The sequence below is a fragment of the Hesperophylax consimilis genome, chromosome 13 (assembly GCF_061612785.1).
Source record: "Hesperophylax consimilis isolate HC1 chromosome 13, BYU_Hcon_1.0, whole genome shotgun sequence".
Lineage (NCBI taxonomy): Eukaryota > Metazoa > Arthropoda > Insecta > Trichoptera > Limnephilidae > Hesperophylax > Hesperophylax consimilis.
Window position 1 is genome coordinate 13,585,580 of NC_142848.1, and position 23,746 is coordinate 13,609,325.

At 35.1% G+C, this 23,746-nt stretch overlaps 1 protein-coding gene across 3 annotated transcripts in view; it reads right to left on the minus strand.

The window, feature by feature from the left end:
- Nucleotides 1–23,746, minus strand: part of Pde8 (phosphodiesterase 8) — a 604,329-nt gene that overhangs the window by 203,858 nt on the left and 376,725 nt on the right. For all 3 annotated transcript variants that reach the window (XM_089638788.1, XM_089638790.1, XM_089638789.1), the window contains exon 4: nt 9,997–10,085. In XM_089638788.1, coding sequence (XP_089494914.1) covers nt 9,997–10,085 — 89 coding nt within the window. The remainder of the gene's footprint in view (nt 1–9,996; nt 10,086–23,746) is intronic.

The window sequence follows — 23,746 nt, forward strand, 5'->3', positions numbered from 1 at the left end:
AATTTGTTAAAGTTTTTGAAAGGTGTAATTACTTTTCAAGTTTACTAACGATGTTCATTCGAAAGGAAAAAATTCTTTCTAAATAATTTCACTTTAAAATATATATTTTTATTAATACTCTTACCTTCACAAATCCTAAAATTACAATATCCTGTAATTTTTCACGGGTCTGCGCTAGTATTCGACAGCTTCCGTGGTCGAGGTGTAAGGTTCTCGACTAGCAAGCCGAAGGTCGCGGTTTCAAATCCCGCCGTGCGCAAGTAAATTTTTGATTAATTTGTGTTAATCCACAATTTATTAATTGAAAATAATGTATAGTATACTTGCGGCATGTTCCAGTGTGGAAAACACTCTCAGTATCGCCCTAATGTAAGACCACCATTCAGAATTGAAACGTTGCTTGAAATGACTTTAACTATGCTTGGTGACCAGATCTGACTAGCCAAGTACTTAATAGAATGTTGATTACCAGGTACCCCACCTTTCTCTACCCCATCTCCTTCCCCTCCCTACTATCTTCAGCCTCATAACATACCCCAATTGGGGATGCCATAGTCTAACTGGCTCCAGACGGTTGGGAGCAATTGGAACTATTGTGCAGTTTAACATTTAAAAAGTAGGTAAGTTTTTAGATTCTCACGGCCAAAAGCATTTTTGTTGTTTGTTTTTGGGGTGTTATGCCGTGTTGCGCTAACTCCTTCTTTAGCCGACGTTTCGGACAGCGTTGCAGTGTCCATCATCAACAGATCTTCGGATCTACCGGATCTGCCCTGATGATGGACACTGCAACGCTGTCCGAAACGTCGGCTAAAGAAGGAGTTAGCGTAACACGGCATAACACCCCAAAAACAAACAATAAAAATTTAAAAAGTATTACAAATACATACACTCTGATTTGTAACTTCGATTTCGTAACTCTCTCGTGGTGGCACCTGAAAATACGGTTCAGACACAACTGAAGAGGATGAATAGGATGATGACTCCTCTTCTTCAATCTTCCCTAAGAATATGCTGGGCCTCAAGGATACCCTTCTGTTATCCGGCATGGAGTTCTTGTACACATTCTGTCGCTTGTTCGTGTCGTCCACATTGGCGTCCTCAGAGGCGAAATAACCCATGTTGTCGTAGTAATCTATAACGGTTGACTGAAACTTGATGTCGTCTTCATCTGTTACTCCTAAGTCGAACTGGACGTAGTCAGATATTCTCCTCTGATTCGCAGCTTCTAAGATAGAGTCTCTTCCTAATCCTGGATAGTCGGAACCTCTCCGAGGAACGAAGTTATGGTATCGGTTAGAAAACTCATCATCGCTGAAGCTATACCCAGTGGTCGTGTCTTTGAACATTTTTCTAAGCCGGGTCCAGCATCCTGTGCTTTGGGCAGATCGACTGTTTGCTGAAGACATTTCGAATTCAGCTTCTTTGGTCATATTCATTAAGATCGCTTTTGGTTATCTAATACCGATGAGAGATAGCAAAACTTTAGAATTCCATCAAACACTTGTCACTGCCTAAGTACATTAAGCCTCTTCAAATAGCGAATTCATATTTGAATTAAGAATTATTATTCACAAAAGGGAATTAACTATCGGAACTTCTTGGAACTCACATAATTTATGAACAAAGTCGTCTATAGATAAAAGACATTAAAGGTTTATAGATAAAACAATAAATCATCTGTTCGCAAAATTGGCATTGAACTGATAAACTTATCTCCGTACGGTCGTGCTCAATAATTTCATTACCAATATGTACGACCGATACGTAATTTATTCAATTTATGAATAGAGATCGATTGTCACTTAAAAAAAACCTTAATACACTTTCGGTCACATATTCTAATTTGATTAAAGTCAGTTGCACTATTCACTCTCGATAATTCTCTGACAGTTATCGATTCAATTTGAATTTGAACTCCCGACAAAAAATTCAAGCACTTCGGAATTCCGACGTCTAATGACTAAACGGAAATTTTACGTTGACGGAGACCGAATGATAAACATGTTTTTTTTTATCAAAAGATAAGATAATGGTATTAAAGAGTTGACGATAAAGGTGATAACAACAAATTATTGAATACGGTTTCAAGACCAGAGTCTTGCCTTAGATCGACCTAATAACAAATAAATCAGTATTTAATATCTATCAAAGAATTTATTTTCAAATAGATGTGGAAGATATTCGGGAATGATTATTATTGATTTTCTTTGATATACAATTTTCTCCTACTACCATAACAATCAGCGAGAAAAATGATATAGCAGAGAGTTAAACTCGCAAACCTGGTTGGGAACCCGACGCTTTCTACCGCTCGAACAACTAACCAATCATTTTTTAGGTTCATGGTTTATTTTTACTATACCTATGTGAAATTGTACCTATTAACTCCCACTTATATATTCTAAGTTCCTCCCTCATTTTAGGACTTTAGCAAGAAATAAAAATTAAATATTATACGTTAATCTATATGAATAATATATTATTTTAAGGGTGTACTTAAAATAATCCATAATTAGCTCTTTCATAGATGGCGCTAATTAAATTATTTTATTAAAAGCACTTTCACAGATGGCGGTAGTTGAATTATTTTAGGAAAATCACTTTTTTCCAGACATGCTTCAAAATATTAAGATGAATTATTTGTTTGCGCCCGTACATACGCGAACGAATATGAATAGATAATTAAATCCACAAACTCAACTCTTCAAGAGATTCAAGAGAAATGCATTCTTCGCGTATACACAATATTCCTAAAAATCGACGCAGAATTATTATTTCTGCTCTTATTTTTTCAACACGTTCGTTTCAATTTCACGAATAAACGACATCATTAGGAAATGCGAATAATGACTTCGATGATATTAAAAAATATATCATTCTGTCAATAATAAATGATTGGTCAATAGATGAAATAGATTGCAAAAACTGAATAGGTCGGAAGGTTCACGTGATAGCACTGTGATTTAAGGACCGTCAGTGAAAGGGAGATCTAGTGTATTTTTTTTAATATATTTTTTTTGTAATACGTTTTTTTTTTAAATTTAATCACCATAGCGCAGAAGCAATGCGGTGGCGGTGCGGGAGCGGTGCGGGAGTGGTACGGGAACGGTATGGGAGAGGTGCTGGGGCGGTGCGAGAGAGGTGCGGTAGCAGTATGGTGCCCTCAAACATATAAACAAGTGAAATGTTCTCTTCATAACATATGTGAAAAATTGAGACACGTTGTCTTAATGATAGACACAGAAATTATTCTCAAGCCGTTATATTCATGTTATAACAAAATTAAACCGTTAATTACAAATATGCAACATGTAAAATTACCAAGAAATCTTGCGTTAATAAATTTGCTTGAAGCAATTTCACACAGGGTAGCAGCATGAATTTAAATTACCCTGACGCAAAATAAACGGTGCAATTTTTCTCGGAAAGCTTCAGGAGAAAATGGCATTTTTACACTAAACCATTTATCAGACTTAAAATTCAATTTAAGATTTTTTACCTTGTGTTTCTTGTCGATGAATCAGAAAAGGGAGGGGGGATTTTCACACAGTGGATTTCCTTAAAAGTCATAATTCAACAATAAAAATTTCCAGTATTCAGTTTTGAAATATCTCTAAGGACGGGTTGTTTCGGAGAATTTGAACAATTCATCAAATTTCAACGTTCATTTTCGGGTTCTGTGAAAGACTTATTCAAGTTCTGTTTTTATATCATTGTAGGCTAGTTGCTTGACAAAACTGAAATAAAAACAAAACTTGAAAAAATCTTTCACAGAACTTGAAAATGAACGTTGAAATTTGATGAATTGTTCAGATTCTCCGAAACAACCCGTCCTTATAGAAACAACTTGTGAAGTAGTCAATTCTATATCTATATTATATAGATATATGATATGATTTGAGAATACATATCTGACAAAAAGAATAAACATGTGTGGTAAAAACAGGCTTCCGGAATATTTAGATAAAAATGGTCGTTCTTTTAATTTAATTTCTTAACTTATTTTAGTATTTTTTGTAGTTTGTTTTCATAGTATTATAATGTATGTAGAATTGGAATTTTTCTTTGTTGAAAATCCGATTTTATGGATATTGGATAACACTATTACTTAGAATAATAATATACCGTTATTATTATCACACATTATTAAACAATGACATTCGTTACAATCTTAGATTATCTTTTTAAGTATGTACAACTTGTTCGTAATAATTACCTATTCTTTAGTCCTACTTCTTGTTGCCCTATTATCTTCAATTTATAATCCGTGATAAAGGGTGTTTTTTCATTACGTAGGGAATCAATAAGCAATCAAAAGGTTGATTGTTCGTCACAATATTGAATGCTCGGCCAGAGCGTAACGCGATCTGCAGCGCGAAAGCGGTGCGGGGGCGGTGCGAGGGCGGTGCGGGAGCGGTGCTGAAGCGGTGCGGGAGCGGTGCTGTAGCAGTACGGTGCACTCAAACATATAAGCAAGTGAAATGTTCGTAGTGTAAATATTCGAAAATTTTCGAAGAATCTTCTTATCGACACTGCTCTTAGAAATAGTTAAACTTAAACCAAATCACTGCATTTATTTCGGCGTTGAATGTTAAAATCGTTTAAATAGTCAACATATTGCGTTGGGAGTCAATCATAAAGGACAGTGCATTTAAAAATATGTTTTTACGCCACGAACGAAGCAAATATTTAAATATATAATTTTTTAATTTTATAAAATCTAGAGCATACTGTATGACTGACATGCGGTTAAAACTATGTTTCAGTATGTAATACTTATTATATCGTTGATGATTAAAATCGTAACATTAAAAAAATTTATTTGTTCTGTTGGAAGTGGCTTGTTAAAAAATTGTAAATGTGGTAATGATTATTATGATTGTTTGCTCTTTTATTTAAAACGACACAATACTCTAAAATCAAGTCGGAATCTTAACAACGTAAGTGAAGAAGGCGTCTACAAATATATACGACGCGCGTCCCCGGTGTATTGGACGGACCTATGGTCGAATTTGCTCTAGCAAATACTTTAAAATAAAGTGGGAATCTTAACAACGTAAACTGCTCCTTACCATAAAATGTTTTTATGGTAAGGAGAGGCTTTTTTTAATCTTAAATATAAATAACTTACATCCGTGGCAGTCGGTCTGAAAACAATGTATTATAGTTACGAATTCGTCTGAATTAATCAAAATGTGAGCCTCGAGCAAACCCCTGTTGTCTTGTGTCTTGTGTCGCCATTACGTTCAAAGTGTTTTTTTGTAGTGTATTTTATTTAGCCATAAGATTTAAAATCTTATATCTAGTATATACCTAAACTACTATAGTAATATTCTATTACCTACGTACTATTTATTTTTATTTTTTATAAATATTAAAAAATAATACAAGATTTCAAAATTATAACAGTCTGTTTTAAAATAAATTTTTGTAATTATTTTACTACTCCATAAGGTGAGCTCCAGGAGCTCGTGCTTGAGCCGTTTAAAAGTCGATGTGTGAACAGTATTCAAAGTCTTATTAAAAAAACTACAAACGTAATTCAAGTAAAGAAAATAATGTTTAAAACGTGATCTGTGAACGGTATTCAAAGTTATTAAAAAACTACAAACGTAATTCAAGTAAAGAAAATAATGTTTAAAATATGATGTGTGGACGGTATTCAAAGTCTTATTAAAAAAAACTACAAACAATTCACACTACAATTCAAAATACTATAATGTTATAGGACAATACTATATTGTACCATTTCATACCTAAATACAAGTAGCGGTGCTGAGCAGTGGTCGTTATTAGAATAGGGATGGCTATTAGGCTATTTGTTTTGAATCTATTGCTTATGCTATATATATTTTTTATTTATTTATTTAAGTTTTAATCCAGCAGGACTGGAAGGATAGTGCAATCTCAGTCTGCCATATTACATGAAATGCAGTAAAACCGGGAAACAATAAACCAAAGTAAAAAAAATTATAAAAATGGAAATAAGATAAAACAAAGAGAAGAAAAAAAAATATTAGGCAGGTACCGAAACATAAAATTAAAATATAAATCAAAAATAAAATAGTCATATAAATAGGTAATCTAAGGGGTGATTTTTATTGACGAAATATTCTTTAAAAAATTGATATAAGGTTTTTTTTACATTTCTGTGATAGTTGGTACATTTGTATTAATACATTATATTACATTTAATACAATAATATTTGGACTTCACAAAATTGAGACATAACGAATGAAAAGCTGCAAGTTGTTTAGCTTCCTTAACATTTACGTGGAGTTCATTAAACCTTTTAAAACCTTGAAAATAAATATAGTTTTGTGTTGTCGGTGAATTTGTCTTAGGAATCCTAAAATAGTTTCAGCTTCTTTCAGCAAAGCCATGGACTATACTTTTAATACTAACACCATTTGATATATAATCTGGTAACATTTTATGTTTTAACTTATATATAAATACTAGGGTATTATAGATTAAACGTTGCCACACACGAAGTGAGTTAGCGTTGCATTGTTTTTTATCCTAGTACTGGGTGGGGCAAAAGTAATCACCCGATGTTCTTTTGCTGTAATTTTTTTTATGATAAACTTTGGTACTGCTTGTTATTCCGCGTTCTTGCGAAGTAAACCGATGCATGTTTTGTCAATTTGTATTCTGCGTTTTGTTTACTTCACAAATGTCAAAACCGAATTGACGTTTGGCGCCATTTGCAAAAGTTATAGCGTTTTCTAATAGGGTGATTACTTTTGCCCCATCCTGTATATCTGCTACAGCACAATTTAGGCCTCATTCCTTTGTTCTGCTTTATCTGCCAGATATCTACCTATATTAAATGCAAGCGCATTTGATAGAAAAAATATGTGGTTACCACAGAAAGTTATAAATAATGCCAAATTTTTAAACCATATGTATTGGTTTGCAGGTCTGAAAGCTGCCACGTAAGTCCGTTGTTAGAGCAATCGTCCTGATTCTGATTTAAGTCGCAGAAAATTTGGTAATTTTGTTATTTAATAATCAAAATTTGATACTTCATGTGATAACTGGACTTTGAATAATTGCGCATCGATAAGGAAGATCATAGGCGCATTCTCAAATATTTTACGATGTGTTATCTTACTAAGAAAATTCTTCGTTGTCAGGCGAAAAGTTACAAAATCGTAGATACTACTTATAAAAAAATAACTTTCTAGGAGCGGCCAATCTAAGAAACGATTGATGGAAAACGTAACAGAGGAAGACGTCCTACCTAATGGGTTCAAAACCTACATGCAAATTATGAGTGCAGTTCCATTTTCACGACGATAAGCAATCTTTTTAATAACTAGATCTTACCACCCACATCCAACAAATTGTGAATAAAGGTATGAAAACGTCTGGATTTAAATTAAGAATAATTAAAAACTCTTAATAGTCACATATCAAAAAACTATTGTACATATCTCTAGTTAGAAGTCTAATAGAAAATAACTCCATAGTTTGATCGCACTTTTACAAAATTATTATTCATAATATAGAAATAATTATTTGCTTCTTAAATTTAAAACTTAACATCTATTTAGAGCACACAAATAATCATCAACTTGTCGTCAGTGAAAATTTTAAATATTTCAACTTTAGAAAACAGACGAAAAATAAACGACCTAACATTTTTATTAAAATTGTTAAGCTCTTAAGTCGGTTGTTGTAAAATCCATATTTAATCAATCTACATGGACATGATGTACCTAAACGATTGACCAGACAAATGTTAACATTTCACATATATATGTCAATTTCATTCCAACTATATTTTGCATTTCTCAATACAACGTTTACTTAGTCTGGTAACAAACATTTAAACAAAAATTTATTTGTGTATTTAGTTTATACATTATTATTAACTGCGCCCTTAAGGTAATTTTAAAATCATCCATAACGTAATTTTTTTATTAATATTATCAATGATTTGGAGGATATTAGGAATTATCTAATTTAGGTTAAATACATAAATTTTCTTTATTTTGTTAACTTTTATTTTCATTATTATTTTCATCGTAATTCAAAAAAAGATGTAGTTACTACATTTTATTAAATAGCTCTCTGGGCATTTAAATTTAAAAAATATAAAAATAAATAAATAAAAACTAGAGGAATTAGGAAAACCAGCGAAAAAAATTATAGCTTAAAAATAAACAAACAAGATAACGTACGCTGATTCTGAATATTAAAGGTTTTTTTTAAATATAATTATTTTTTAAATACCTACGAAGAATTAATAAACCGTTATTTGAAAATGAGTAAAATACCATCCCTTCTAGACGGCAGGCTTGCTTGGCATCAAAAATGTTTTGTTATCAGAAATTTGTCATGAAGACGATATTGTTGAGAACTTGTAGGTGTTCACAATTATACAAAGTGGGGCAAAATACATGTCATAATATCAATTTGCAATATTTTTTGCAAATGGCGTCAAAATATTTACTTTAATATTTTTGAAAAATTGTATGAACAAATTTTGAATCTGTAGATATCAGATGTAAATTATAACTTCTAAAATGTATATGTAACTTTAAGCACCTGTTGACAAGCCAATTCAATTGGCTTAGCAGGACTTAACTATTCATCATTCTATGATATGTATTAACTATTCATTTAATAAAAATTAAAAAAAAATCATTGTGCTTTAACATTTATATCGTAGACAGATAGATGGAGCGAAACGCACCCGAAGAACCCCAAATTATTGTTACTGATTATTTTAACAATTTCCGGTCTGTTGTTTAAATGCAGGTGGGGCAAAAGTAATGTCATAATTTTAATTAGCTGCTCTTTTCTTAGAAATTAAAAATGTTTGCGCAAGACGGTCAGCCAAACGCTTAATTGTTCGCGCACAACGATAACGACGACAAAATTCACGCTCCGTTAAAACAACAAACCGGATATTGGTTAAACAAGAAGTAACAATAATTCTGCGTTCTTCTGATATATATCGTTCAATTGCTTGTTGTCAACTAATGCTCTATCTATCTACAGCATAAATGTTAAATAACAATGACATTTGACGCCATTTGCAAACATTATGACACATTCACACTATGACATTACTTTAGCCCCACCTTATATATGTATAGTTGCGAATACCTACAAGTTCTGAACCCTATCGGTAAAATTCAACAGCCTTGATGAAAAACCCTTAGCCTTCCTTCCATCCATAAAAAATGATTTCGCACCCTCTAAATTATACAGTACCTACCCTCTCCGGATCTGTGCGATCAAATTATTAAATTTTTCAAAGGAAGCTTGATTATTTATTATTTAAGAAGAGGATGCCGCGCCGTCATTGCAAGGTATACCTACCCACCATTATCATCAAATAAGATCAGATCAACAGTGATTTGATTGAGTGACAGACCACTTGACTGCCAAAAAATGCAAAGGGTCGCGGTTAATATAAGCGTTTATAATTAAAATGTCGGTGGCTAGTATGAAAAAGTGTAGGTTATAATGTTGAATACAAGTTATTAGCTATGGTTCTGGGTTTAATGATCGAAATTTAATACATTCATGGATTTTTAGTCTTGAATTAAAATGCAGTTTATTTACATCTCCTTCCAGAGAGATCGAATTTGTAAGAAGTCAAAGTGGAGGGTAAAAACGTTTACAAAAGTTACTTTAGCCAGATATTTCTAAACATTCCACTTATCTTTCTTCTTTCTCTCACTCATTTCCTTCAGTCCGCATTGAAACGTAGCTCGAAATGGCTCTAGCCCTATATTATATAGAAGTCATATATGACAGGTGAAAACACGCTTTTTTAAATAGCGCCATCTGTTGGACTTAAAAGCAACACGAGCTATCTATCTGCACAACAGCAACGCGTGGCTGGGTACTAGTGATAAAATAAAAAAGAATGGCATCAATTGGTAGTAGAGGTGGTATTAGGGTGAGATTTTCCCCACATCTCAAATTTTGTCAATGGAAACGTAATTACGCATTGTTTGTTTAAACAGACTTACCGTAATATCCAAGGGTTCATCTTCAGGCGTTAGAGCTAATGATGACTTCCTGTGTCCAATTCTAGCTCCTGGTGAACCACCGGAACTGCCTGAAAATAAGGAAAAAAAAGTTTATTAGTGATGATTCAGTACCTCGTAGCATCTTTCATATTATATTTCTTTATTTAAAACCGCACAAGAGTCCCAGCTACTCCCAAACGTCTGGAACCAGTGAGACTATAGCATTTCCAACTTGGATATGTTGTGAGGCTAAAGACTAAAGCTACCTACACGTAACACACAAAACCAATATAAACACACATCACTCACAAACACACAAGATTATATATTAAATGTATTATTTTATCTTATACTGTAGATTGTATTTAGATTATATTTTCATATTATAAAATGAAGGCCTCAGCACGGGCAAGCCACCCAGTGAGGCCAACATTACTGGAAAACTATGAAATGTAAAAAAATATTGTACCAAATAAAAAAAAAAGGTAGTGGGGGGGAGGAGATGGGGAAGAGGGAGGTAAGGAAACACATAGCTATTCAGATCTGGTCACCGAACACAGTTAAAACCATTTCAAGTGACGTTTCAAATCTGAATGGTGGTCTTACACTAGGGCGATACTTGAGTATCTTCCCCTCTGGAACGTGCCGAAAATGTACTACATATAATTTTAAATAAGTAATTTGTGAAATAACACAAAATTAATCAAATAAAATTTACTTGCACACGCCAGGATTTGAACTCGCGACCTTCAGCTCGCTAGTCGAGAGCTATACCCCTCTCCCACGGAGGATGTCAACACAATAATAGAGAAACCATTAATTCCGTCTGTCAATACCAGATAAACCAGTAAATAAATTGTGTGAAGTTAGATTTAGAAGTTTTTAATAGTTAATAAACAGTTAATAACATACTCGTTGCCACTTTTCTTGAAAACTACCAAGTAGTATATAAAATAAGAAAATTTCTAATAGTAACCATACGAATTGAATTTTTTAATTTTTTATTATAATACAGGGTTTTCCAATAAGAGTTGTTATTTTGATATTCAATCGTAAAAGATTAATGATTTTGTTGCTTGTGTGGCACGTAACGCCGTCTTGTTGACAGTAAACGTTGTCCAAATCAATACCATCTAATTTTGGCCATAAAAAATCATTAATCATCTCTCGATAACGATCCATTTATCGTAACTGTTGATCCAGCCTCATTTTCGAAAAAGTAAGGTTCAATGACTCCGCCGGACCATAAACTGCACCAAACAGTCACACGTTGAGGATAAATAGGCTTTTTAACAATAACTCTTGGGTTTTCCGAGCCCCAGATGCGACAATTTTGCTTGTTGACGAAGCCACCGAGATGGAAATGGGCCTCATCACTCAAGATGATTTGCATTTGATTCAATAAAGTGAATTTTAATAATTTCAATGCGTTGTTGAAGCGTGTATCGTTCCATTTGTATTAATGACGTAGTTTCTACTTGTCAAATATCAAAAAATTACAGCTTCAAACGTAACATCTACCGAAATAGCGGGCTATTCAAAATAACACCTCTTATTGGAAAACCTTGTATTATTATTTTTTTTATTTTTTATTTTTTTTTATTTTTTTTAATTATTGTACGACAGACAGGTAAGTCCAATTATGGTACAATTTTATTAAAACTAACAATACATGTACATATATTTTTTAAAACATGGTATAGTGATATTAAACACATCTATATCCGCTGGTAGGGCATTTAGTAAGGTCATACCTCTTGTCATGCTATGTCGGGCAATGACATCTGTCCGACCCTGCGGTATACAGAATAGGTCGTGGCTACGATTTCGACAGTATTTATCAGGAACGAATAATCCACAGCATGACAGGAGATATGGGCAATCGATAAGGTTTTTTAGTAACTTTAATTCAAATACCACGAGTCCGGCATTACGCCTAGTCTCCAGGCTTTGGTAATTTGTCTCCTTTAGCAGTTCCACGTGATGCATGAATTTCGGATATATTCCGTATGATCGCATGTAAACATACCTTAGGAATTTTTTTTGAATTTGTTCAATCATATTTATGTATTTAAGTTGATAAGGTATCCAGACAGTACTGGCGTACTCCAGCTTGCTTCTGACCACTCCGTTGAACATGGAGGTCATTGCTTCTTTGTTATTGAATTGTTTGCAAGTTCTAATTACAAAACCAAGAGTTTTGGAGCAAGCCGAGGTAAGCTGGACTATGTGGTTTGAAAATGTCAGCTTGGGATCAAAGATCACCCCAAGGTCCTTGATGATGTTTACGCGTGTAAGTACTTCACCATTCATTCTATACTGGCAGAATACCGGATTTTGTGAACGACTATAAGTCATAACAACGCATTTTTTAATATTGAAGTTAAGTTTATTTTCTACCGACCATATCATGATTGAATCGAGGTCGGCCTGCAGTTTCGAATAATCATAATCTGATTCGATTTCCTTCATCAGTTTCATGTCGTCTGCGAATAGTAGACATGAGCTGTGACGTATACAATCCTGAATGTCATCAATCAGAATGAGGAATAACATGGGACCGAGATTCGATCCTTGAGGAATTCCTGACAGAGCTGCGAACTTATGGGAGTCGTATCCATTTATATTTACATACTGACTTCTATCTTTTAAATATGACGCAAAAAATGTCAGTAAGGGTTGATTAAAACCTATTTTATGCATCTTTTTTATTAGAATATCGTGATCTACTCGGTCAAATGCCTTTGCGAAGTCCGTGTAAATTACGTCCGTCTGATGCCTACAGTCTAGGCCTTGTGCTACCCGTCGAGAGAAAGAGAGTAAGTTGGTTACCGTTGATTTCTTCGGTAAGAAGCCATGTTGATTACCTCTTAAGAAAGGCGTGATTTTTGGACTGATTTTATCACAGATAATCATTTCAATAATTTTTGGAATTGTTGACAGTACTGCAACTGGTCTATAATTTCTGACGTCAGTCTTTTCATCAGCTTTGTGAATGGGGCTGACCTTCGTTAGTTTCCAACACTGTGGAAATGTGGAAGACATGATGCAGAGATTAAATATGTACGCAAGGGGAACACAGATATTTGGAGAGATTTTTATAATTATTGAAGGAGAAATACCGTCCGGACCAGTAGCCTTATCAGGTCGGAGATTCCGGATACAAGTTTCTATTTCCTGGATGTTGGTCAATCCGAGTGAGATATCTCCAACGTTCCAGGGTGATGCTGTTGGGAAATTGGTTTCAAGTTTAGGGGTTACTTGACTATAGACGGAATGAAAATAGTCAGCAAACTTATATTAACAGAGCCCTCTCTTAACACAGAATTTCCTATTGACACAGGCAGAGAACGTTCAGGTTGGCACTGAGCTAAACGGCGCTTGACGCTAGTAAAAACGTCAAGGACGCTGTATTAGATATTATCGTACTTTTGACTACTTGGCGCCTGGGAAATTCGGCGCCCGGACCGGACAGATACTGAATAGGGCCGGCCGGTAGGAACGTCATCACCCGTATAGTAGGTATTTTTTTAAGGCGATGCACTACGTCGTGTAATATTTTAAATTGAGCCGCTATCAATAACAACCCTTACGTAGATGGTGATAAGGTTTAAATTTCCGCTTAACACCATCCGCCTGTTTTGATTTATGCAGCAAAAAAACATGGCCAAAAAGTGCCTTTTATTTTATTTTGTGGATGTTCAGGCATAAATATTTAATTTTTTTTCGATCATTTTATAGATAACTTGATTTGCCACACTATACAATAAAATCATAACCGAAAATGGGTTTGTAAGTAGGAGATTTTGAACTTTAAAGCAGTTTTCATATGCCTTATACATTATTTTTTTCCGGGCTTATAAAAAGACTTATCTAAAAAGTACTCGATTATTTCAAAGGCCAAGATGTATTCTACTCGCAGTATTTAATTAAAGCATCTGAAACATTTCTAGGCGACCAAATTTTCAAACCAAAAACACGTGATTTTGCATTACTACGTATGGCATCGCCTTAAAGATGAGTAAATGAAGATGAATAATTTTTTCTACTTCTAAATAAAACAAACTTACGTAGTAAAAACATAAAACAAACTTCACAGTGAAGCCGGTAATAAATTCACTGGGATCGAGTTATCAACACGGTACAGGCATCAGACAGAAATTAAATTAGTTAATAAGTTCACTGGGATCGAGTTATCAACACGGTACACGCATAAGACAGAAAATAAATTAGTTAATAAGTTCACTGGAATCGAGTTATCAACACGGTACAGGCATAAGACATAAATTAAATTAGTTAATAAGTTCTCTGGGATCGAGTTATCAACACGGTACACGCATAAGACAGATACTAAATTAGTTAATAATTTCACTGGGATCGAGTTACCAACAGGGTACGGGCATAGGACAGAAACTAAATTAGTTAATAAGTTCACTTTGATCGAGTTACCAACATGGTACGGGAATAAGAGAAAAACTAACCTAGTACGTATGTTAACTGGGATCGACTTCCCAAGATGAAACGGGCATAAGAGAGAAACTAACTTAGTTAATAAGTCCACTGGAATCGAGTGACCAACACGGTACGGGCATAAGAGAGAAACTAACTTAGTTAATAAGTCCACTGGAATCGAGTTACCAACATGGTACGGACTTAAGAAAGAAAATAACTTAGTAAATAAGTACACTGGAATCGAGTTACCAACATGGTACGGGCATAAGAATGGAAATAACTTTATAAATAAGTTCACTGGAATCGAGTTACCAAAATGGTACGGGCATAAAAGAGAAACTAAATTAGTTAATAAGTTCACTGGAATCGAGTTGCCTACATAGTATGGGCAGAAGAGAGAAACTAACCTTGTAAATATGTTATATGGGATCGAGTTACCAACATGCCTCGGGTATAAGAGAGAAAATAACTTAGTGAATAAGAAGAAATACCAATAATTTGTGGCTATTACAAAGTTGCTGGCACAGCTCAATTTGCAATGAAAATCTAGACAAACGCAAGCTGGGGATGAGGAGTTTTCAGGAAAGAACAATAAAAGGAAAGTAACCTTAATATTGGCTATCTTTAAAATTGCCGTAAATAAGTTTTTTTACTAGGATGATTATGTTAGTATACCTGTATTTTGTTAGAAGATTTCCAAACTTTTTTAAGGGTCGCTTGGATTCTTATTTAGAGCGAAGAAAGGAGTAACTTATTTTTAATTTAAAACAATGACTTTACATTTTTTTTGAAATCAGACATAAGCACATCAGCGGAATGCTACCTGCTCATTAAATCATAATTATAGCATTTGCGGAGAAAAAAGTGCGAAAGCTTTATAGTTTACTTTATGCGTACAGTATGTTCCTTAAGACATACCGTCTACCAAAGGAAAAAAAACATGTTTCTAATTGGTTAATTTTTCAGTTTTCTGTAAATTTATGTTTGATAAGTTTAAAACCTCTCAGTTAAAGATATGGAGGGTTTAAAAGTTATTACGCTCTGAATATATGTTGTTGCATAAAAATAATTTTTCCAGTAAATATCAAAATTACCTGTTTATTTCATATCGCTTCAGTGTGACTTGACTAAACTAAACTTTCAGTGCTTGCTACAAAAATAAATTTGCTTGTTTTTTAGTGAAAAAAAAATTTAATGAGCAATAATTTTAAATGAAAAATAGCAGTACGGCCGGCATAGCGCAATTGGTAGAGCACCTGACCGGCGATCAGGAGGCTGCGGATTCAATTCCCGTCGGCGGCATGTATTTTTTTTCTGAAGATATTTTAAATTTATATAGTCGTTTCAGGCTAATAATTAATGATTAAATATAATATGTTTAATCAAAAAATAAAGTTAAAAATACATAATTTAAAATATTTAGATGCAAGTCAGTATTCAGTCAGTGTGGTGGTTCCTTAAATATACATGTAATTTAATGAATTTCAGTACAGTATTACTGTAGTAAGTGTAGTATAATGTATAAATTGAGGGATGGACTGGTTTTCTATTTAGTTAGCAAGAACGGGCGGGGTGGAAAAACGTTTTATTCCGCTGTAATAAATATTTTGTAGAATCCTGAAGTTTCACTTAATTTTCTGAGAAACTGCATATAAAGCCGGAAAACGTTGTTATAACGAAATTATAATTAAATCAGTTAGTACAGTATGAGCCAAAAACTGAAGTCCCGAGTGCGCTCGCAGTAAATACGAGTGGGATAATTTACAGCACATTTAATTTAAAGCGAAATCATCCAACAACTAAATTGAAATAATTATATTCAAATGGTGCAGTAGAGTAAATGCAAGATATTATAGATCCGAATAGTGAAATGTATTCAATATGGAAGAATTTCAATAAACTGCTTATCAATCTAGTTTCGGCAATTCCTTCATTTTTTAAAGAATGACAAACATTTTCAGGAATAAACTAAAAATATTTTAATAATTTCTTATGATGGTAATCATTAGACACGGAAAATTTTTCTTGTGCAATGACAGAGGACTTATCTAGCAGAGGAATTGAACCCACGAAACGATGACTGGGTGGGGCAACGCATTTATCAACTACTAACCGGATCAATCGAGGATGTAAAGCGTGCGAAGCGATCGACAGTCCAGGACTATGAATATACATCTATCGAAGTACAATAGTTAAAAAAATACATATGCAGAAAAAACAAAAAAAGAGTTATTCTTCTTTCGTATGGTTTGGGGTGAGTGGGGGGTTCAGATTGGAACATCTAGGTTAGCGAGCCGGTCTAGAATCTCATAAACAACGTCGGGGAATGAATGCAGAGGGCAGTCATTGACCACATGTTCGGTGGTCTACACCGCATTGCATTCGTACATCGCCGAATCTTTAAAACCGCATTTATGCATCATGTGGGCACAGCGTGAGGGAGTACCTTATCCTATTGGTGTTGGACCAGAGTTTACGAGGCAGTACGAATCCAGGCTGTCTCTCAGTGGGGTCGTGCACGAGATGAGAATTTCTCACTTCAGCCTATTACCACTTGAGTTTCTACCTATCTTTTGGAGTAAGATGTAATCGGAGGAGCTCTCCTTGCATCCAGAAGGCTTTTCGGGACTTCAAGCGGCATGCAGAGTGAGAGACGACATCAACTTGCAAAGGTATTCCCTTAGTGTTGCAATCTCTCGCCTGATGTTTGGCGAGGTTATGTTTAAATATACCTGAATACCATTTACTTGCCCGTATAGAATTTTAAATTAGACCATTTGTAATAAGTTTTTAGTCTTCTTTATTTGCATATTAATTACGTATTATTGGGTTTAACGCTCAAAAATTGTCATAAACATCACTTTCTAGTGTAACTCGTGTTATAAATAATTAATTTAGTTTATTAAATCAAATAAAACACTTTGTTTATTAACCACGACTTTATTATTATTACATCTACCGGTTTCGCTACGGTCGAGCTTCATCAGGATGTGAAATATATTTCACATCCTGATGAAGCTCGACCGTAGCGAAACCGGTAGATGTAATAATAATAAAGTCGTGGTTAATAAACAAAGTGTTTTATTTGATTTAATATAATATGTCTAACCACAAAGTGATTGCTTCCTACGAAAAAATTAATTTAGTGTTATCAATTTTAATTTGTAAAACTCACTATTAATTTTATGTTTTTCATTTATGTATTTAATGTTATGTATGTTTTTCATTTATGTATTTATAATATTACTTAATTTATAAAAAAGGCAGTTTATTTATAAACAAATAGTACCGTGTAATCGTTATTAAGCGTGACAGCTGTTTCGTTTATTGTTGTGACACAGTTTGACAATTCCTTCGGAGGGCAACATTATTGAATATATAAAAGAAAAACTGTTAAATGGTTTGATTGTAACTCCTAATGGGTCGTTAATAAAAGAGATAAGGTCATTTTTACTAACATCCACATACCATGTCTAGACTTTGGTTGTCGATGGGCGTGACCCTAGAAACAGCCGATATAATGATGCCAACTAAGCAGGAAGTTTTGGAGAAATGGTTTTTTATTCATTTTAAAAAAGATTTATCAATTCTACGTATGATTATATTTAATAAAAGTAATTTATTTAGAATCAGCGTTTGTTGGACTATACGTATAAATATTTTTTAATCCTTAATATTTTTCACTGCAGTTCCTTATTGGTGCCGTTTGAAAACTACTGAAGGTACATTTGAATGATTTACCTAAAATTTCAGTACACATTTTGTACATAACTTATAAGCTTACAGTTTAAGACATTTTTCTAACTACGCGTATAAACATAATTTATAGTATTCCTTGCGCCAGCAGACTACAAAATATATACTTTTGAGTATACTAAATGCCTATCTCGAAGGTGTTTTTAACGAAATGAAATCGTTAAAATTATAAAGATAATTTTTCCACCCTTCCCGAACCCGCGATTCACTTACTAATGTGGGGATGTACGTTGGAGCATCACATTACCAAACATCCCCTATATCCCGCCCTTAGGAGATAAATCAATGGTGGCTGCGGCTAAAGGAGAGGGAAGAGGCTTTAGACGCAAAAAACTAACAGTTCATTCACCCGGAAACATAACTTCATCATCTAAATAAATAAGCTAATTCAGCATCCGGCAGTATCGGAAAAGTGAACGATCGGTGGAAAGGGTGGCTAAAAAAAATTGGAATAAGTTGTATACTTTTTGTATTAATAATTGAAACTGTGTGCTTACTTATGATTAACGATGTACATCTTAGATATGATTAACGTTGTACATCTTAGTTATGATTAACGTTGTACGTATTAGTTATGATTAACGTTGTACAACTTAGTTATGATGAACGTTGTACATCTTAGTTATGATTAACGTTGTATATCTTACTTATATTTAACGTCGTACATCTTATTGCAGTTAGAGATTGCTAGTCTTACAGCGTGTGAAGACATAAGAATCAATAATAAGAGATGAGATAAAGGTGAGATTCCCCATGAGAAAAAATCAGCACTATTCTTAAACCAATTTGTATTTGAAGGGATTGAAAAAATCAGTACTTTGTTTAGGCCATAGAATATGTAAATAATTAACGGTATGTAAAAAATAAAACTGTATGTTATTAATTTTATTTATAAAATATTTAGTTAGTTAAAAAAATTATCTCTAGTATAAAACTTTACTAACAACTGGCAACTTATTTCTATGACATTTAAGCACACTTACACTACACTACATTACAACTAATTTTTATAGCATTTAGGCATGACCCACAAAAAACAGGCTTTTAGCTTCTTTCACATCTGTCGGTAGTTCATTGAAAATCTTAAATCCTTTAAAATAGAGATTATTTTGGGTTCCTGAAAAATTCGTTTTCGGAAGTCTAAAATCTTCACAGTTTTTCGTGGGGTAGACATGTGTTTCGAAATTGAAATTTACATTATTTTAAACATGTATTTCGGGAGCATCTTATTTTTGAGCTTAAATATAAATATTTAGGTATTGTAAATTGTACGCTGTCTCACACTTAACACACCTAGTTTGTGCTTGTAATGGACCTGTTTGGGGTAAAGGAACGTAAAGAATTTTTTTTTTTCATAAATTAAAATACGTTCAGAGAATAGGGAGAAACGAACAGACTATGGACATCTCTGGGACATACTAGAAGCTTTATTATAGAAACCTACGTCGGTAATAGGTGTTAACCACGTAATAATTGAAAAGAGGCGTGATGGAGCTCAACGAATCAGATCATTCCCAAAATCAATTAAATAATTTTTCGCCAATCACGGAGACTAAGGGCGGTCTAAAGACACGAAACACTCTAGGTTGATTTACTGTTGAGCTAACCTTGGGATCCGGTCTCACGATGCGTGTAAGGGCACTTGGAGAACGACGATAAATTTGCATTCTAAGGTAGAAACGAAGCGATACCCAACCAGCGATAACGAAACAGGGGGGTGACGGTTTGGCGAAAGAAGATGGTTTTTTAGAATGTTTTGGTCCAGAAGACATATTACGAGGTGATCCTCATAGAGAGAATTGTTTACGATCGCTGAGGTTCTGAGTGCTATTTCAAGTGTTGACAATGGACACGAATTTTAACTTAAGATGGGATGTTTGGCCGAAATTGCCTAATTATATTAACACGGGGGAGATGCAAGTTGGGTAATTAAGAAAAGACATAAAAGTTAATGGGTCACGAAGTCTTTGATTAACGATCAAAATTTTACGACCTTTTTTTGCGCGTAAACAAAGTTACGAGGATAATATATTGAAATTCCTGGATGGAGCGAGAAAGGGGTATATGGGTTGGGCTAAAACTAGACGCAAAAAAACTGTAAAAACAGGGATGTACTGGGCGTAGATCACCGAAAAGGAAGGACCAGGAATCGAAAAGAAACCCGAAAGGTAGTTTAGCTCATGATGGAAGAGGTGTCACCGACTCGGGTAGTGGACAGCGATGGGTTACGAAAAATTACCAGAAGATATGCGGCGGATATCACGAAAAGAGTCAAAACAGGTAGGCGAAATTACAAAAAACGTGTCGAATCAAATTTTGGAACGAATGCCTACGTATGTCATCACCGAGAGGAAGGTATATGTGTCCTGGGATCACCCACGGATCGTGTAGACACCAATCAAATGCTAGAAGGCAGCACACAAGGAAGGATACTGGATTGCGCAAGCGCTGGACATAATAGGTGAAAAGCTTCCGTTAGTTGGGATAATTTATCGATTATATTATCGATATCAATAGCGAATTTCTCGGAAAGATTTCGAAAGCAACGATATAGAAATGAGCTACACCTAGTCTATAGGCCGGAAATCAACCAATATTACGGACACAACACGCGTACGAGAAAAAATAATCAAATAATTTTGCGCAATAATCTACATCGCCGAAAATCATTTACGGGAGGGCGCCCGGAAGTCAGGTCACCGAGTACACGCCTGTACCCGTCTCGGCAGGGGGGTAGGTGTCTACCTCAACTCGGCAGGCGGGGGCCAAAAATCCTGAAACGGGGTTATGCAATTCTAAACTGAACGGGAAGTGAAACCTTGGATTCATAAAGGCGAAAGTCGCACAAATTTTAAGTCGATTTATTCGAAAAAACATGATTAAATAGCGTTGTTCGGAGGAAATCGGGGCTTTTTCGTTTTAACTTGGTTGGAGTCGGGCTTCGATAACTTAACGTCGCGACAGTTTGGTGTGCTATCTTTAAACTAAACTGATAGAGTTTTAAATATAGTGAAGTTGTGGTTTTAATATTAATTGAAATAATTGAAGTGTTTTAAAATTTAATTAGATTCAACCAAAAAAAAAGGGTAAACTCATAATTAGACGATACTAAATTCACGGGTTGGAGTCTCTTGGTTCAGACTAATATAAAACGATGAAACTCGACTGCGGTAATGTTTAATAATAACGCGTGTGCCATTAGAGGAGAAAAAAATAGAGAACCATAATAATTATCAAATGACCAGACGAAAACGGCTAAGTCAAAGTTCTAAATTTATTGTGAAATTGAAGAGACAGCGTACATTGATCAAAAAGAAATAATAATAAAAATCGTGTAGAAACGCGGCGAATGAATTTACTCGGAGAATAGAATTTAATAAGAGCTAAATACATCATTCGTAAATCACATGTGGACCTTCTGGTCAAAATTAATAATAATTAATTTCCAATATATAAAACGTAGGGTAAATTGCTCATTTGAATTGGGGGTATAGACAGTGTTTTCCTTGCGAACACGGGAAGGTTTTAACGGTCTACACGATATAAGAATTGAGTGAAAAAATCGAAGTGAACGTGGCAGATAATATATGAAAGGTTCTAGGGAGGGGAAGGGGGTTCTGGGTAGATCTCGGCAAATACTTACTTAGATACTCTAAAATAGTCGATAGGGAGAGATATCTAGATTAGGTACAGTGGAGGCCAACAGATACCGATGCATGTCAACTATCAATTTACGGTTAGGGAGGAAGAGACCATTCTATTGAAAGAAATGATCCGCTTAAACATTCCGAATTCCAGTATCAGGTAATTTATGTGCTATCTACGGAGCGGCGTATGAAAGTAGAAATTTTAGCTAGAAAAATTAGATACAATATGGTTATAGTTTCTACCGGCGAGTAGACGGGTGACATAGAGAACCGATTTCGAATTTAATACGAACCCTTAACGGCTTAGGGGCTTCTACATCCTACCTACAGCCCCTGGACGTGGATTAATGTACATGTCGTCGATATCCCGACTGGACTGGTAATATAACGATTTTGGGTGAGTGATCTTGCATGAATATATATTTCCAGAACGTTAAAATTGCGACGAAGATGGGGCTGCAACTGATAAAATAGTATCACATTTAGAACTGTTTGCTTGCTTCTAACAGCTGTGTTTAGCACGAGGCCAATGACCTACTTATTTGTAAGCAGTTAGTGGCGACACACGACCAAAAGGAAGAAAGGGGACCCCATAAATCACTCGACGTCCGTGCCTGACGACAAAAGTCGTACACTCTACCGAGTTGGCGGCCGCGCAGAGGCACCTCAAATCAACATGGAAGCGACTAGCTGCAACCAACTCATGCTCAAAACAAATAAAAAAATAAAATTAATAATATTTGTATAACCTTATATGTTCACTAACAAATTCCTAAATACCTTTGGCCTCGGCTTAGAACTCACCGTTGGAGTATGTTGTCCGTAAGCTGTCTTGGGAAAGCACACAACTTCCTCGGCTCAGAAGATTTTCTACTTTCCTCATCACGCGATTTCGGGGCGTCAACGTTGTATGGAGAATCACGAAGAGTTCGGAGGGTCATCCCTTTTCGCGGAACCGGGTCGGATGAGAGGACACGAGAGGCAGTATGAAAATTAATGTCAAGTTGGAATGTTTGGGCCTTGGTTCGCTGCGAAGGCGTTTAATTGAACGGGCTCCAAGTCTTTCAAAATCGCGTGGAGGGGACGTCGGCGTGATGAACGAGGGTTCAAAATCGGAGGACGAACACATACTAAAGCGGGGTTTACCCGGAGGTTGATGCAACTCGACTGGAAAACCCTCGAGATCCTTTGCAGCATCCTTCGTGAGGTGGATAGTAGGCCTGGCGGCTAGTGGACGTTGAAAGCCTCACCAGAACAAACCTATTTGAAACATGCACGCGTTTAGCATCATGACAAGGGACGCAATGAAAAATTCCCCTTTTACAGTCAGTAAAGTAGTCCGTTGGAGGAAGCGGGGCGGGGTGATTTGGGATATTCCAACAGGTGCATTACCTCTCCCTCTGACGTGAGCGGTCCGGAGGTGTCAAGGCGACTATAAGAAGAAGTTAGACCAGACCTCGGGGAAAGCCAGACACGTATTGGTTCTTGGGGTTTTGCATTTGGAAGAATAGCGACCATTTCATTTGGGGCAGTGAGGTGCCGACCCAGTTTGCAAAAAAAAACCTTTTTTTTCTCGTCATTTAATCCGTTCCCATCTCCTTTTCTCTCGTTTCCACTTCCATCCGCAACACCCAAAGTTTACTAACCACAGCTAAATCCATTTATCTAGTTTTAGTACATCGTTACAGAGGTCGACGAGAGAGTCCCAGTACTTATGCGGAAACAACACACTATTCAACGAAGGGTTTAATAGCCCGTACACAAGAGGGGGGGGGGGGGGTTCGGTTCTATGTCACAATCTAGAATTTATAAACACGGGGACATTAGGTAAGGGCGGGGATACAAGGAAATTGTAAAGATATGATATAAGCTGTTAGGTCGATTAGTAATAGGGT